The sequence below is a fragment of the Solanum verrucosum genome, unplaced genomic scaffold (genome assembly GCF_900185275.1).
Source record: "Solanum verrucosum unplaced genomic scaffold, falcon-dt-bn FXZP01000205.1, whole genome shotgun sequence".
In the NCBI taxonomy this organism is placed as follows: domain Eukaryota; kingdom Viridiplantae; phylum Streptophyta; class Magnoliopsida; order Solanales; family Solanaceae; genus Solanum; species Solanum verrucosum.
Window position 1 is genome coordinate 531,414 of NW_026019950.1, and position 13,628 is coordinate 545,041.

Genomic DNA, 13,628 nt, shown 5'->3' on the forward strand with positions numbered 1-13,628 from the left:
GATGACTAGTCTTGCGCTTGCCTGCCCGCTTTTACCTACACTGGATATAGAATTCTGCTGCTTTCGCTTCTCAGGACTTTTTATTAGTACTAACTTGTTGGCTTGTTCCATTATTCATATATCTACATTAATGGGAAAGAAGAGAGTTCGGCTACCTCATGCATTACCATATTATTACTGATATCCATTATTTCCATCACGTGAAATAAGAGAATATTACTGTCTTAGTCATATTTATATAACAGGGAAAAGGAATATTTCTGAAATTTATGGTCTCACCTTTTCTTTTGGTAACTAAAAATTATTTCGATTTGGGTTGGATGTTATTTTATTAAATCAAAAAAATAAAATCATACCCCTACTTAGTAGACTTTTGGTCTGTAGTTTTAAGCATTACTAGGATAGCAAATGCTTAGTGGTAACTGGTAGTCCAATGTCCACTGTCGTCTGTCCGAGTAACGGAGTTTTTAGCCCAAACTGTTCTCTTTACCCTTCCAACACACCTCATTTTCACTTCTACTCCGCAGCCCCCTTCACCACTTCTCATAGTATTTGTCTAACTTATTCACAAATGCTTTTAGGATGATAGTTTTTGCTTATGTACCAAACGCAAAAAAATAAGTAAGAAACTCAAATGTTTTCCTAAAAAACATATTTCAAGTAAACCTTTTCCATAAAAGCATTTTTCTTCATACTGAACACACCCTTTGTTCACAATAGGGACAAGACAACTGCTATGATTAGAGAAGTTACTACGACCAAGCATGCCTCTACTCCTCTTTGATCAACAAACGATACAGTGACCGTCTGTGCCCCAACTTGTTGTCTGATCATTAGCGACTACTAATGTGCCACAGAACTAGTTTATGACGGAGCACTATCTTTCTGGAGATTGTGAATGACAGATTGTAAAATAACAATTTTGTGAAATTTGCAATATCTCGCAGAACTGTGGCGTGGAAACAGCGCTTCAATAGCTCAGAAGAGCATAAATATTCTGCAGTTGCATTCGAACTTGACATGTCATAGGAAAAACATCATTTAAGGTTGTAATGCGTATAGCTATTGCTTTGATGATAAAGTTACAAACCAACCACAGTGCGTGGAAAGGTATGCTATTCTATCACTACAATCCCATCTCCATTTTCAAAGAGAACATTCTAAAAGAAACCCCATTTGCCTTGGGGAGGTTGGGGCAACAGGAGATAAATACTCCAAATAAAAAGCCACCTTAGGAGAGCATTAACAGAACTAAGTTAAAAAAATTCAATATCAAGCATGGTACACCAATCAGGCTTCCAGCGAATTGCTACACTGAATTCAAGCAATTTGCAAGTCTGTATGTAGGAGATAAGTCACATAAGTTATTTCCCAAGTGCAGCTTCTTTTTGACATTTGCATGTTTCTTTAGCAAAAGAAAAGCAGCGGCAGTACTTGACCATAAGCTGTCTTCAGGTAGAGCAGTTGTTCCTGTGTACCAGAGATGCATGCAGTGTTTGGTAGCACCATCCCACAAAATAACGTTCGAGCAGCAAAGAGAATAAATTAGTGTAAAACCTGGATAGCACCATAACAAAGATGTCTACATCTTGTCATGGAGAGTAACCACCAAGTCATGGGCATCATCTAGAAGCTTCCATACATCCAGTTGACCAGCCATGCTCTGACACTCCCTTAAAATTTCATCCATGCTACTATACTTCTCTATGATCTGTTTCCTCCGTTGCAATACAGATGCTGCAATTGCATAAAGCAAGAGATCATCTGTTGGTGGGGCACGCAGCCTAATCCTACTCCAGGGAGACTTGCCAATCCCAGCCCTAATAGCAGCCTGGTCTGCCCACATTACTTCCCATAGGCAGAGTGTTTGCTCAAAAGATAATTCCCGCCTGAAAAGAACTACCACCATTCTGTACACAAAAAAGCAATCCTCTGCTTGGAGCTTCTCCAAGTGTCGATACAGATGTGAATCCTTTTGTTTGATGATCTTAGAAATAATGTTCAGCTGCCTCCTGATTCCAACCTCATCAAGCCTGAAGTTATGCCGAGCCTTCGTCATGAAACCAACAAAGCACCAAAAAGCTTCATGGTCCTCTGTCATTACAGAAATTATGGGTGACAGCAAATCGCTCATCCCCTGGCAATAACCAATTTCAGGGTCATATAGCGCATAGGCTTCAAGAATGGAGACTAGCCGAGCAGCATGTAGGATCCTAGGGGGCTCTAGGTGTTCATAGTCCTTCAACCCAACAGCCTCTGCAAAACGGTGTGCCCTGCTTTCTGATACTACAGCTTGAGATGGGGAGTATGCTATCCATTCGGCATTAGCACGAACTGCATCAAGCCGAATTATTCGTTGCCATGTAGCAAAATCTTCTGCATTGCAGGGCCGTGACTGGACTTCTGCCTTTGAAGGAGAAGAGTCCTCCTTAGAGTTCACTTCAGCAGTATTCTCATCCATGCTTTCTGCCGAGGGGACAGTTTGACTGATATCAGGATCTGCAGAGGAATCTGAGTCTGATGACTCGGAATCAGAGACATCATTTGGCTCCGTCACTCGTTTGGAACTGGAAAATTCATCTGACATTGTACCACCGGGATTATCAGAATCCTCGACATATGTGCTCCTGTCCTCACTGGAGAGAGATTCCCGGGCAGTAACAACATCGTCATAATCAGGGGAATCAATCCCTTCAGTGATATTTCCTTCACCATCGCTTCCCATTCCACCAGTTTCCCTCATTTTAAAGGTCCCATTGCATTTCAGCAGTCTGCGACATTCTCTACGATAGCTCTCATATTCCCTCCTGCAATCACAGATTAACTACAGTGGTAAGAAGTATGAATCATGCAGCAAAAAGGTAATTGGAACAAATATTAACACAAGGATAACTATGACCTGTCAACTGAATACACACGAACCCTCTACATTTTTACAAGATAAAAATAAAGAGAGTTTCTTTTATCTCAATACTTTTTTGGGGCTAGGGAGGGCCAATTATCTGGTTATAATACCTCTTCTGATTTCTTATACAATCTCTTTCTTCTTTAGAGCTGTTCAACTCGTAGCTGCAGAGAGACATAAAGTAGGTCAATTTAACTGTAACCACAGCATTTACTGTACAGAAATAACGAAAAACAGCAATTGCAGAACATTTTTTGACAAATGTAACCAATGTTTTCATTGTCACAGAACTTAACACATATGATAAAACCAAACTATCTACAAAAGTAATTGGTTTTTATCTGGACAACCTTGTATGAATCATTGTACAGTAGCAGCTGACATTTGGAGTGTGTTTTGTCAGTTTTTGGAATTGACTGGGTCATGCCAAACAATATCAAGGAAGCTTATGAGAGCTGGAGACATTTTCATGGAGAATTGGGATATCCATCAAAAAGTCTAGGGCAATGGTGCCTGGTTCTATTTTTTGGTGCATCTGGAATGAAAAGAACCGTAGATGTTTTGATGGGATTTCAATTCCTAACCATACTCTTAAAGCAAAATGTTTATATAACTTATTTAGTTGGTTTAATCAGACGCCTGCTGTAACTAGTACTGAACTTTTTCTGGTCTTTGCCTGCTCCTTTGTTGTTCCGTAAGTTTTTGTACAGGTGCAGACACTTCTTCTTTTTTTTTTGCAACTTTTGCTATGCATCTTCTTGATGCCTTTTAATGAAATACCCTTGCTACATAAAAATAAAAAATAAAACAAACTTGCAACGAAGTAATCAAACTGATGCAGAAGCCTGGAACTGCTCTCAAGGCTTCATTTGGGTGAGGGATGCATTAATTAAAGAGTAAATGACAAATCATACAAATTTATTGCCAATGAACGCATTTCGTTTTATTTAGACTTCAGAAACAACTATTAAGGTAAATGTTGCAATTTATTGTGTATATTTTAATAAAGAAAGTCTAAACAGTAGAGATAGATTTTTTCAACAATTTGGACTTTATCTTTGTTGGTTTACCATCTGGTGTCCGTAACACATTCACGCTGTAAAAAGCTCATTGTATGGGGTTTTAACAATCCCTACCAAAGAGGATTCCATTCCCATTTTTGAGCCCTGGTTATGGTAAAAGTGGGTTGAAGTTTTAACAGTAGAGATAAAGCTGACTTTCAAACATCTTCTTAATATTAGAATATAGAATAAGTGTTGAAAAGTGCAAGGAAAAAAGTAACCCTTCTAGGGAAATAGACAGGTGAGGTCCAGCAAAAATATGACATTCTTCATCAAGATGTTCCAAATTGTTTTTGCAGTTTATACATTAATTTTCACTAATAAGCACTTTTTTGGCAAGAGCTTAGACTTTGGTCTAAAATTTATGTTCCTTTTAAAACACCTTCTCAATCTATCGAAGCAAACTATTAAGTTTATGTTTACTCGGTTAACTAAATACTAAACAAAATTTGAAATATAACTGCAGCAAACAAACACGTGATGATATTCTGATATATTATTTTCCAAATTATACGAAATTTTAAGGTAGTACTTTTCCTGTAAATACTATACCTCTAATACTTGCGTAAACACTACTGCACTCACCATGACTTCTTCACTCATGTTATTTGACTTATTTCTTTTTTTCAACCTGCTTTGAAATGTTTTTCATTAAGCTGAGGGTCAATCGGAAACAGTCTCTCTACCTACCAAGTAGGGGTAAGGTCTATGTATACTCTATACCCTCCCCAGACCCCACTTGTGATTACACTGGGTATGTTGTTGTAAACACTACTGCACTCCCATTGGGAACTTTTAAAAAAAAAAACCTAAAAGCAATGCCCATCTGTCACTTCAAAAGGTGCGTACATCTACATGGTAAGGGTAAATGGATCCAGGACGTAGATTGTCACCAAATGAAATACTCTTAGCACTCCAAGAACAGGGATTAACTTCGACACAATCTTCTACAGAAAATAATCCCCACATAATTGAGACAGAGCTAGTGACCCTAACATGTATAACTAGCGGTCCAGCAAAAGGATCTGTTTAAAGAGTGACAAAGCATGAGATTACTGGGAACAAATCTGAATGAAGAACATGGAAGGTGGTTATTATAAATAATTAAGGGGAAGAGTATGGAGATGATTTTTATCAGTCACTAAAAAGTAAATGTCCAGATGATAAATTAAGTATTATTCATAATATAATAGTATTCCCCTGCCATCTCCTGTGAAAATTATATTGACTAATCAAAGTACAAGAGGACAATAAAAAAGAAGCAAATATCTAATTTATCCTTAGAAAAAAAGAAAAAAAAAACAAGCAAAACTCAGATTATCAATCTTAACAAGATAAAAGTTTCAAAAGAAAATTTTTAACAAGATAAATTATTACATGAGAAGGAAATACTTACACTCCCAGGAGAAATGGCCAAACCTCGGCCCTGATACTAGGATCAACACCCTACATGAAAAGGCCAATAGATTAGTCAACATACTTGCTCTTGTTTGGAAAGCAGGTAAGAGAAATTGTGATGTTAAACTTTCCATTTCCTTCTTTAGTTGTAAAAAGGGGAGTTTTTTTTTATTCTCCGAAACAGAACCTCTTTTATTATTGCATTAACGGAATACATAGTTTTCACTAGGGCACAAAAAAAGAGATTTTCTTCCTCTTGGAAGAGAGAGATCTGAAAATTTTGAAACTAGTTGGGTAATTCACGACTCCCTTCCACTCTTTTTTGGATACCAAGCCAAACAGAATGATTTTTCACCATCTATCCCTTAACCACACAAGGTAAATAAACTATTTTTTTCTTTTCCCTTTGAGAAATGTCTCGATTGAGAATTAATGAGAGTTGGCAAATTTATGACTTCTCTACATGTTCTTAATCCAAACAAGAGGAATGGGTTTTCTCGACTCAATCTTATGTATTCCCTTGACCAAGCAAGGGAAATGAAATCATTTTATCTTTCATGTTCCTCTTTTGAACCTACCTTTCATTCCTAACTTCCCAAACCAACCTTTGAGGTTTAGTTGGCCTGATGATCTTGGTGTACATTGAAATAAGAAGGAAACAAATCTGAAAAATTAAGGTGGGCCAGAAACTCACTCCACTTCGGACTTTCTTTAGAAATTTAATTCCACCATCACGAAGTTTTCCTTCTGGTGTGAAAAAGCTTCTCCACTGTTGGGGTGCAAGAGCACGTTTTCTTTTTCTACGAGACCATGGTGATTTGAGATGACCTCTGAAATAAATCATAAACATGAGTAAGCATCTTGGTAAACAAGAAGGGGTAACAGTATATTATTTGTTTGTGTTAAGTGCCAAGGTAACAACATCAGCAACTCAAATTAGATTCATCAGACAAGACCAATATTTAGCATGATTAGCAATTTCACATCACTTCAAAACCAACTCACTCAAGAAAACGAGAGCTTTGCAAAGGTTAACCATCAAGACAAGAAGATAATAGAAGAAGTAGGGTAACTGCAACTGAGAATGAAAAAAGAAAATAAACAACGGGCAAGACCACAAGTTCACAACCACAAATTAATGTGTTGAAGGTAATGAACTTAAAACAACTTGAAAGAAGGAAGCAGTCGCAAGATACATAGAGTTCAACATGAAATAGTACATCACTTAACTGCAAAATATAAGAACACAATCTATCCATCAGCCTATCCCTGACAGATGTGATTTAGCAGCAGTATAGGCAGACCTATTCATGATTCACTGTTCAATCAGAATATCCCAAAACAAAGGACTCCTAATTACCTCCAAAATATCACCTCACTAAGAAACCTGCGGAATCTAGGGGTGGGACTGCACCGTGAAGAGTCGTACTATGTTGCTACTTTAATCTCAATCTCTTATAGGACTGTGGGGACTTCATGCTAAATCATCACAATATGCTAAACATTTACCAACACAACTTAATTTAGAAAAACTTTCATCATTGGAAACATTAAATGTAAGCAAAATATACGGAAAAGACCACTTAGAAACACTGCTAAATATCCCATCCCACTGTTAACAAGACAATCCATCCAAAAACCAAAATACACTGACAGTAACTTAAGAGTGAGACCCTGGCATAGAAACTTAAAAACTGACATCAACACCTAGATACTACCTACATCAGAAATTCCCTTTCAACTAGTGAAACCTCACCCCAATCCAAGCCCCAAAAGCCTCCAGATAAAAATATATAACATCCCTGTGCTGGGAAAGTTGGAGAAGAGTTACATATCATTTCAAATTGCCATTTCTTTTGTACACTTAATTCATCATCAAAAACACAAAGTTGGAAAACTTGGTGAAACTTAAAACACGAGGTCAACCTACTTGTGTCACTGTAACAAAGTAGAGGAGGAGAAATCAACAAGAGGTTGAAAATTTCGTAGCTTTCAGAAGTTCTGATCAAGTAAGCATACAAATATAGAAATATAGTCCACATACATTCAATAAAAAAATGTTATCACCTAATGAAAGTCTCCACCCTTATCTAATATAAATCAAATACATTACCCTGACTTGTTCAAAGCTTAGCTCGAGGAATAAATCCACAAGGTTATTGACAACAAGATATCCAAACAAACTACAACACTGTTATTTTTTAAAAAATCCAACACAACTGTCATAAAAATCAAATTTAGACTCAATAATAGCAGCAAAACGAATAATTTAACAAAACATATTAGAGACTGAGATTGAGCAATGGGTTGAAGGAATGAACTTTATCAGTGGAGCATATCCTAGACAGAAAAAGAGGACCTGAGATCGGATCTGAAAAGAATAACTATGCTTATAAAAAAGGCAGATGAATCTTATAGAAAGTGAGAAGCAGATCGAAACATTTTTAGAGAGTGAAAGACAGGAGAGACTCACCGATTAGAGGAAGAAGAAGCTGGTGAGGAGGCAACAACGAATAGAACTGATCTCAAATGAATCCACGACGATGTCGATGATGATGGTGATGATGAAGACGGTGAAGAGGAATTTGAAGATGACGAAGTCTGACTTCGTCTGAGAGCTCTCATCTACTTCTACACTGACTGTTTTTAACTGTGGATAGAAAAAAGAAAGAAAGATCTACTCTACAGATTTCTAGGGTTTCAATAATTCCAGGTTCCTTTTTTCAATAATTCCTTTTTGCTTACAATACGTTGAGTAAATTTCAGCCGGAGATTCTTTTTTTACCTAGTAGTGTAGAAAACGGCGGCGGCCAAGGCGAGACCGGCCAAGGCCGTGACAGCAAAAGCTATACCGGCATTCGAAGGTTGACGGTCCATCCAGAAAGCACCACCGTTTCCTCCGTTAACGCCGATGAATACTCCACCGAGCTTACTGATTCTGGTGCCGATGGATTCAACAACATTAGAAGCGACGGAGGTGAAGAAGAGATTGAGCATGGAGATGAAGATGGAGATGGAGAGAGAAAGGAATCTATAATGACGATTCTACCCCTATGCTTCACCGTGCCGATTAGATTTTCCACCATAACCAACCCAACCTTCCCTTCTCAACTGCTTTTTCTCTTTTTTACTTCGGTTTGGCTCTTCTTCTCATGAGTCTCTCTCTTTCTTTTGTCTCTAATAATCAGTATGCTCTTTTTCTTTCTTTCTTTCTTTCTTTGATCACTGCGAGAGCGTCCTAGTGGGTTTTGTTGTGTGTCTATTTCTCCTTTTTATTTTAGCAGTGGGACTAGAGAGAGAAAATAATGCACGCTTTTGCTTTTGTTACCGTGGGGTAGGGGTGTTTACGATTTGGATAAAAATCGATTCAAATCGAAAAACCAAATCAAATCGATAAAATAAAACCAATTTTATTTGGATTGGGTTTGGTTTGGTTTTAGATTTTTGAAAACCGATAGTATTTGGTTTGGTTATGGTTTTATTCGAAAAAACCTAAAGAAATAACCGAACCGATGAATTATATATATATTTTTATTAATAAACATACTTAATATATTATTTTTATAAACAATTTTAAAGATCTTATACATATTTTCATTAAAATTTCTTTATAATTAACTTATTGAAAGCAAAAATGTCCAAGATGAAACATTTATCTTATTTATTTCATGTATATATATGAGTGTCTATCTCAATTCTCTGTGGGACTGAAAATGTTATTGTCTCTTCCTTCTAGGCCAATATAGTGAATTTTAAAGCTTTATTGATAGTAAATTTAGTGATTGAAAGTTTAGTAATTTAAGTAATTTTAACTATTTTTCGTTTTGAATGGATTATTGTCACTTTTTTCACATTTTAAATGAATTGTTTCTTTTATTTTTGTGTATGGTTAATAACCGAACCAAACCAAACCGAAACCGATAATCACCAAACTAATAAATGTATATTATATTTGGTTTGGTTTGATTTTGATAATTTTAAAACCGATTAAGTTGGTTTGGTTTTGGTTTTGGTTTTGACCAATAATCGATCCAAACCAACCCGTGAACACCCCCTACCGTGGGGCATGGAGTTCCCTTTGGGCTTCCGACCTATTGTTACTTATTATTTCATAATTTATTATAAATAAATATAATGTTTTATTAAATTATATTATATTATTATTGTTATATATTAATAATTTAAAATAATAAATTTATTTAAAAAAATAGATATACAATAAAGTTACTATGAGAAAGTACTAAATTGATCATTGTAGAAGGGATTTTTTGTTATTATCTAGCAAAGGATTTAAACAATGCGATATAATAAAATAAATATTATATTTAAACTAACAAAATCGTATAATACTATGGTTAACAACGATCCAAACAAGGTGTTAATATATGGCTTACTACATGATTAGCTTCTTAAACTTGTAACACATGTTTCATTTAAATTAGTGTAGTGTACTTGTTTTTCAATATCATATTATACCCAATTAAATAAATACATACATAACTTCTTTAAGATATCATCAACGATTAATTGAATACCTGACAATATTACAAAGATACTTTTGTTTCATGAATTTGTGGATCTAAATTTGAATCTTATGAATTTTTAGTTCAACATGCGATATTTTTTGTTTATTAGATTGCACAATTTGATGAAAATTGTAGTAGTTTGTTGTGTTGATGGTAAGGCTCATTTCTCTTATCAGATACAGACATAAAAATAATTGACTTCAATCCAAATAAATTGAGATATATTACATTAACTTTAATTATTTCTTGTCCCAAAATAATGTTTAATCTGTATTATTTCAGGTAATGTACATTAACTTTTATAATAATTAGTTATATTTTGTATGATATGTAGAATAATATTTATATTTTTATTGTTATTTTAAAAGTGAGCTAGAAAATAGACTATAAGTTGTTTTCAAGATTGAAACATAACGTCAAATTGAATTTTGAATTTTCATGGTCAAACACTAATTTCAATTAGAGTAAAATATTTTCTAAAAAATGTAAATAACAATTTTTATAGCTAATCACATAATTTAGAAGTGAAAAGAAATAAGCAACCGCACACGGCACAAGTACTTTTTTGTCTTTTCCATGTCAACACAAAAAGAATACGCAATTAGTTACTTGTTGTTCGAATGATTATTCCGAAATGTAAAATTGTATATCAGTTAATATAAAATTTGTGATAAAATAATTATTAATTTAAGAGACATATAAAATTTAAAGTGAACAAATAAAAATAAACAAAGTAAATAAAATTATACAAAATATAAATAAAGCCTATAAAATATTTTTATGAATCCCATATAATAAAGAAAAATAGGCAGAAGCACAAACACACATGTTGACGCTGTGCTGCCTGTTTTTTTTTTTTAGTTTTCCACTTCATATTTGGAGTCCATGTTAAAGCTTCGATTAAATTTGAATTGCACGCTACTGTCAAAAGTAATACATGCTATCAGAAAGCAATACAGACACATATTTTAAAAAAGAAAATACATATAATATTTACTTAAATATTTGGTGAAGTATTGTAAAATAATCTTCATTCTAAAAATGTGCCTCTGCTCTGCTAGACTGCTACTATGATTTAAATCATGATTGCTAAAATTCTCACTCCACATCTTCAAGACTTCAACTACTGGATCAACCTTGTGAAAACTTAGACGTTATATTAAGGAAAAATTACTTAAATACACAACACTTTTTTACCTATTCTCAATATTTCCCTACTCTTTTACTAAAATACAAAAATTCCTTATTTTTCCCCAATTCAACTTAACCGGATACTTTATTAGTTTAAGTATCCGCCCATTATTAATTAAAGTATATGTGCTGCTATATTATGCATCCACCTGTTAATTAAGTATCCGTGCTGCTAACAACTTAATAATTTAAGTATCCGCATGTTATTAATTAAAGTATTTGCGCTGCTATATTATGCATCCGTCCGTTAATTAAGTATCCGTGTTGCTAACTTAATAATTTAAGTATCCGCCCGTTATTAATTAAAGTATCCGCGCTGCTATATTAAGTATCCACACTACTATATTATGTATCCGAAAAATACTAAAAAAAGGGATTTTTGGTAATTAATGAAAGAGTAGGGAAATGAAGTAATTTCTTTCTTATACTATGTCATTTGCCTAATTTTTACTTATATTAAACTTGTAAAATAAATTACAATACAAAAATATGATAAAATTTATATTCTTTTTTAAAAAATTACCTTTTTGAATAAACAAATTTTTTTTCTTATCTTTTATTTGCTTAAAAAGATGATTTTGTCGATGACGGACAATTGTACGGTAATTATTCCTTGTTATCCTTTTTAATCTCGCATTTTTCTAACTTAATCTGAATTTAATTTAACTCTATAATTTCTTAATAATATTGAATAATTAAATTTCGATTTCTAACGTAAATGATACAACTCAAATAAAATGTATTTCCTCCTAACCTTGTAGGTACATGGATCATCTAGTCAAACAGACCCCAAACTTCGGGGTGACTTCATGCAATAGTTTTTTTTTTTTCTTTTTTCATTTGGTGTTTGATATCTACTATAGAGGTCAACTAATCTGGATTCATATCACGTAAGGTCTTACTTGTGGAGAGTGCTCCCTACTAATTTTTTGTTTAGGATTTGAATTTGAATTTATGATTAAAAGAGAAGCAACTTCATTCACTGCACCACATCTTTTGATGGTGACTTTAGTAACTGTTAGTTCTTGTTCATTACGATTTACACCCTTGCTCAGCATATACTTAAATATACTCCCCCTCCATTTACTTTAATCCCAATAATTCAAATCTCAATATAGAAAGGAAATGAATATACTAGTAACAAAAAGAACGTGTTATTATATGAGAATGAGATTTGGTACTAAATAGTTCATTATAATATGAATGAATGTTCACCATGATTTGCTTTTCATTTTTTACCAGACAAGCGAGCTTTATTGCGCTACATTCGGCCTTGGGTTGAAAAAGTTTTGTGACTCACCACGAATTGCAAGCTTTCTACGCACGCAAGCAAAACACATAAACGCGTCATCAATATATGTTGTGATGGGGTGATTGAGATTTCTCCATCTTTAATTAGAAATTTTGAATCCGAGCTCGGAAAACAGAAAAAAATCATGTTGGAAGCTTCCGAAATTGGGCTCTGCAATGCACAATTCAAATTAGTCAAACTCTAATATGAATATCAAATATCGGGTGAATTGCCCCATAATTGTGGTGCAACACGTAAACAATATAGGTCAAAAAGCTAGTATTTCAATTTTGTTGTACTAGTTAGTATCAATGGTATTTCTATGCTTCAAAGTCTTAACTAATTTTTGTTGATAAGGGACACGAAACAAAAAAACTACTGCTCCATCCACCGATCTTATAGTTTATTTGGCCTACCTTCTTCAAAAGTCAAAAGCGCTTAAAAAACAAAAGAACTTACTATAAAGAATTAAAATAAAGGATTCGTTTTGCCACAGTTTTCTTTCTTTCTTTTTTTTCATTTTTCCTCGAAATATTTTCACTTTATTTGAAAATCAGTGTTTGATCATGAAAATTTAAATATGACTTGAAGCTATATTGGAAATTTGAAAAACATCCAAATACTCAACAACAAAAGGATTAAGGCTACTGATATGTTAAGTTGGATTCAGGATTTTATGTTTATAGCTTCTAGATCACTACTTTTTTTTCTCAATGTTTTTTGATAGATTATTCGTGCATATTAAGTGAACTTTTAATATAAATATATAAATTTAATTAAATTATCGAATTCTATCAAAATTTGTAATTTCACATAGATCAACATAATAATTTGTAATTTTCACTTTTCGATCATATCTCTAAAAATTAATTATTATTTATGAAGTTTTAAATTGCACAAATAAATTTATGCTTGACATGTTTAAACATATGGAAATTTATTCCTATTGAACCAAGAATAAAACAAGTCAAAACATCTTCTCCTCTTAAATCATTTGTTTGAGTACTTCGTTTTTGAGAGTTTGCAAAATGTAAATAATTTACTTTATAGTAATAAAGTAATTATATAAACATGAAAGGTAAGTATACTTCTTTGGTGCTCCTAATTAGTATTCTATCCAAATTTTTGTGCTCTTTAATTTTGTTTTGTTTAAATAGACCACTTTTTGTGTTGGTAGGAATATGCAGCAGATTATTTTGACTCAAATTTGCTTCTTTTTATTTGTCCAAATCGAGATGACTCTAAACAATGTGTTT

General features: G+C 33.6%; 2 protein-coding genes and 1 long non-coding RNA gene across 4 annotated transcripts in view; 1 reads left to right on the forward strand and 2 right to left on the reverse strand.

Annotated features, from left to right (window-relative positions):
* The window catches only part of LOC125813770 (ubiquitin-60S ribosomal protein L40), a 275,584-nt gene that overhangs the window by 249,015 nt on the left and 12,941 nt on the right, over positions 1-13,628 (forward strand). The gene's annotated exons all lie outside the window — the stretch shown is intronic.
* The window catches only part of LOC125813787 (uncharacterized), a 193,651-nt gene that overhangs the window by 93,476 nt on the left and 86,547 nt on the right, over positions 1-13,628 (reverse strand). The gene's annotated exons all lie outside the window — the stretch shown is intronic.
* On the reverse strand, positions 1,140-8,693 carry LOC125813730 (rab GTPase-activating protein 22-like). Of its 2 annotated transcripts, none has more exons than XM_049493189.1 (5): positions 8,150-8,693; positions 6,059-6,194; positions 5,363-5,412; positions 3,016-3,069; positions 1,140-2,807 (listed from the first exon to the last, which is right to left on the reverse strand). In XM_049493189.1, exons 1-5 carry the CDS (start codon positions 8,359-8,361, stop codon positions 1,583-1,585), a joined length of 1,677 nt encoding a protein of 558 aa, XP_049349146.1. In that variant the 5' UTR covers positions 8,362-8,693; the 3' UTR covers positions 1,140-1,582. The 2 variants fall into 2 exon arrangements, with proteins under 2 accessions (XP_049349146.1, XP_049349147.1); XM_049493190.1 differs by having other exon boundaries at positions 7,838-8,598.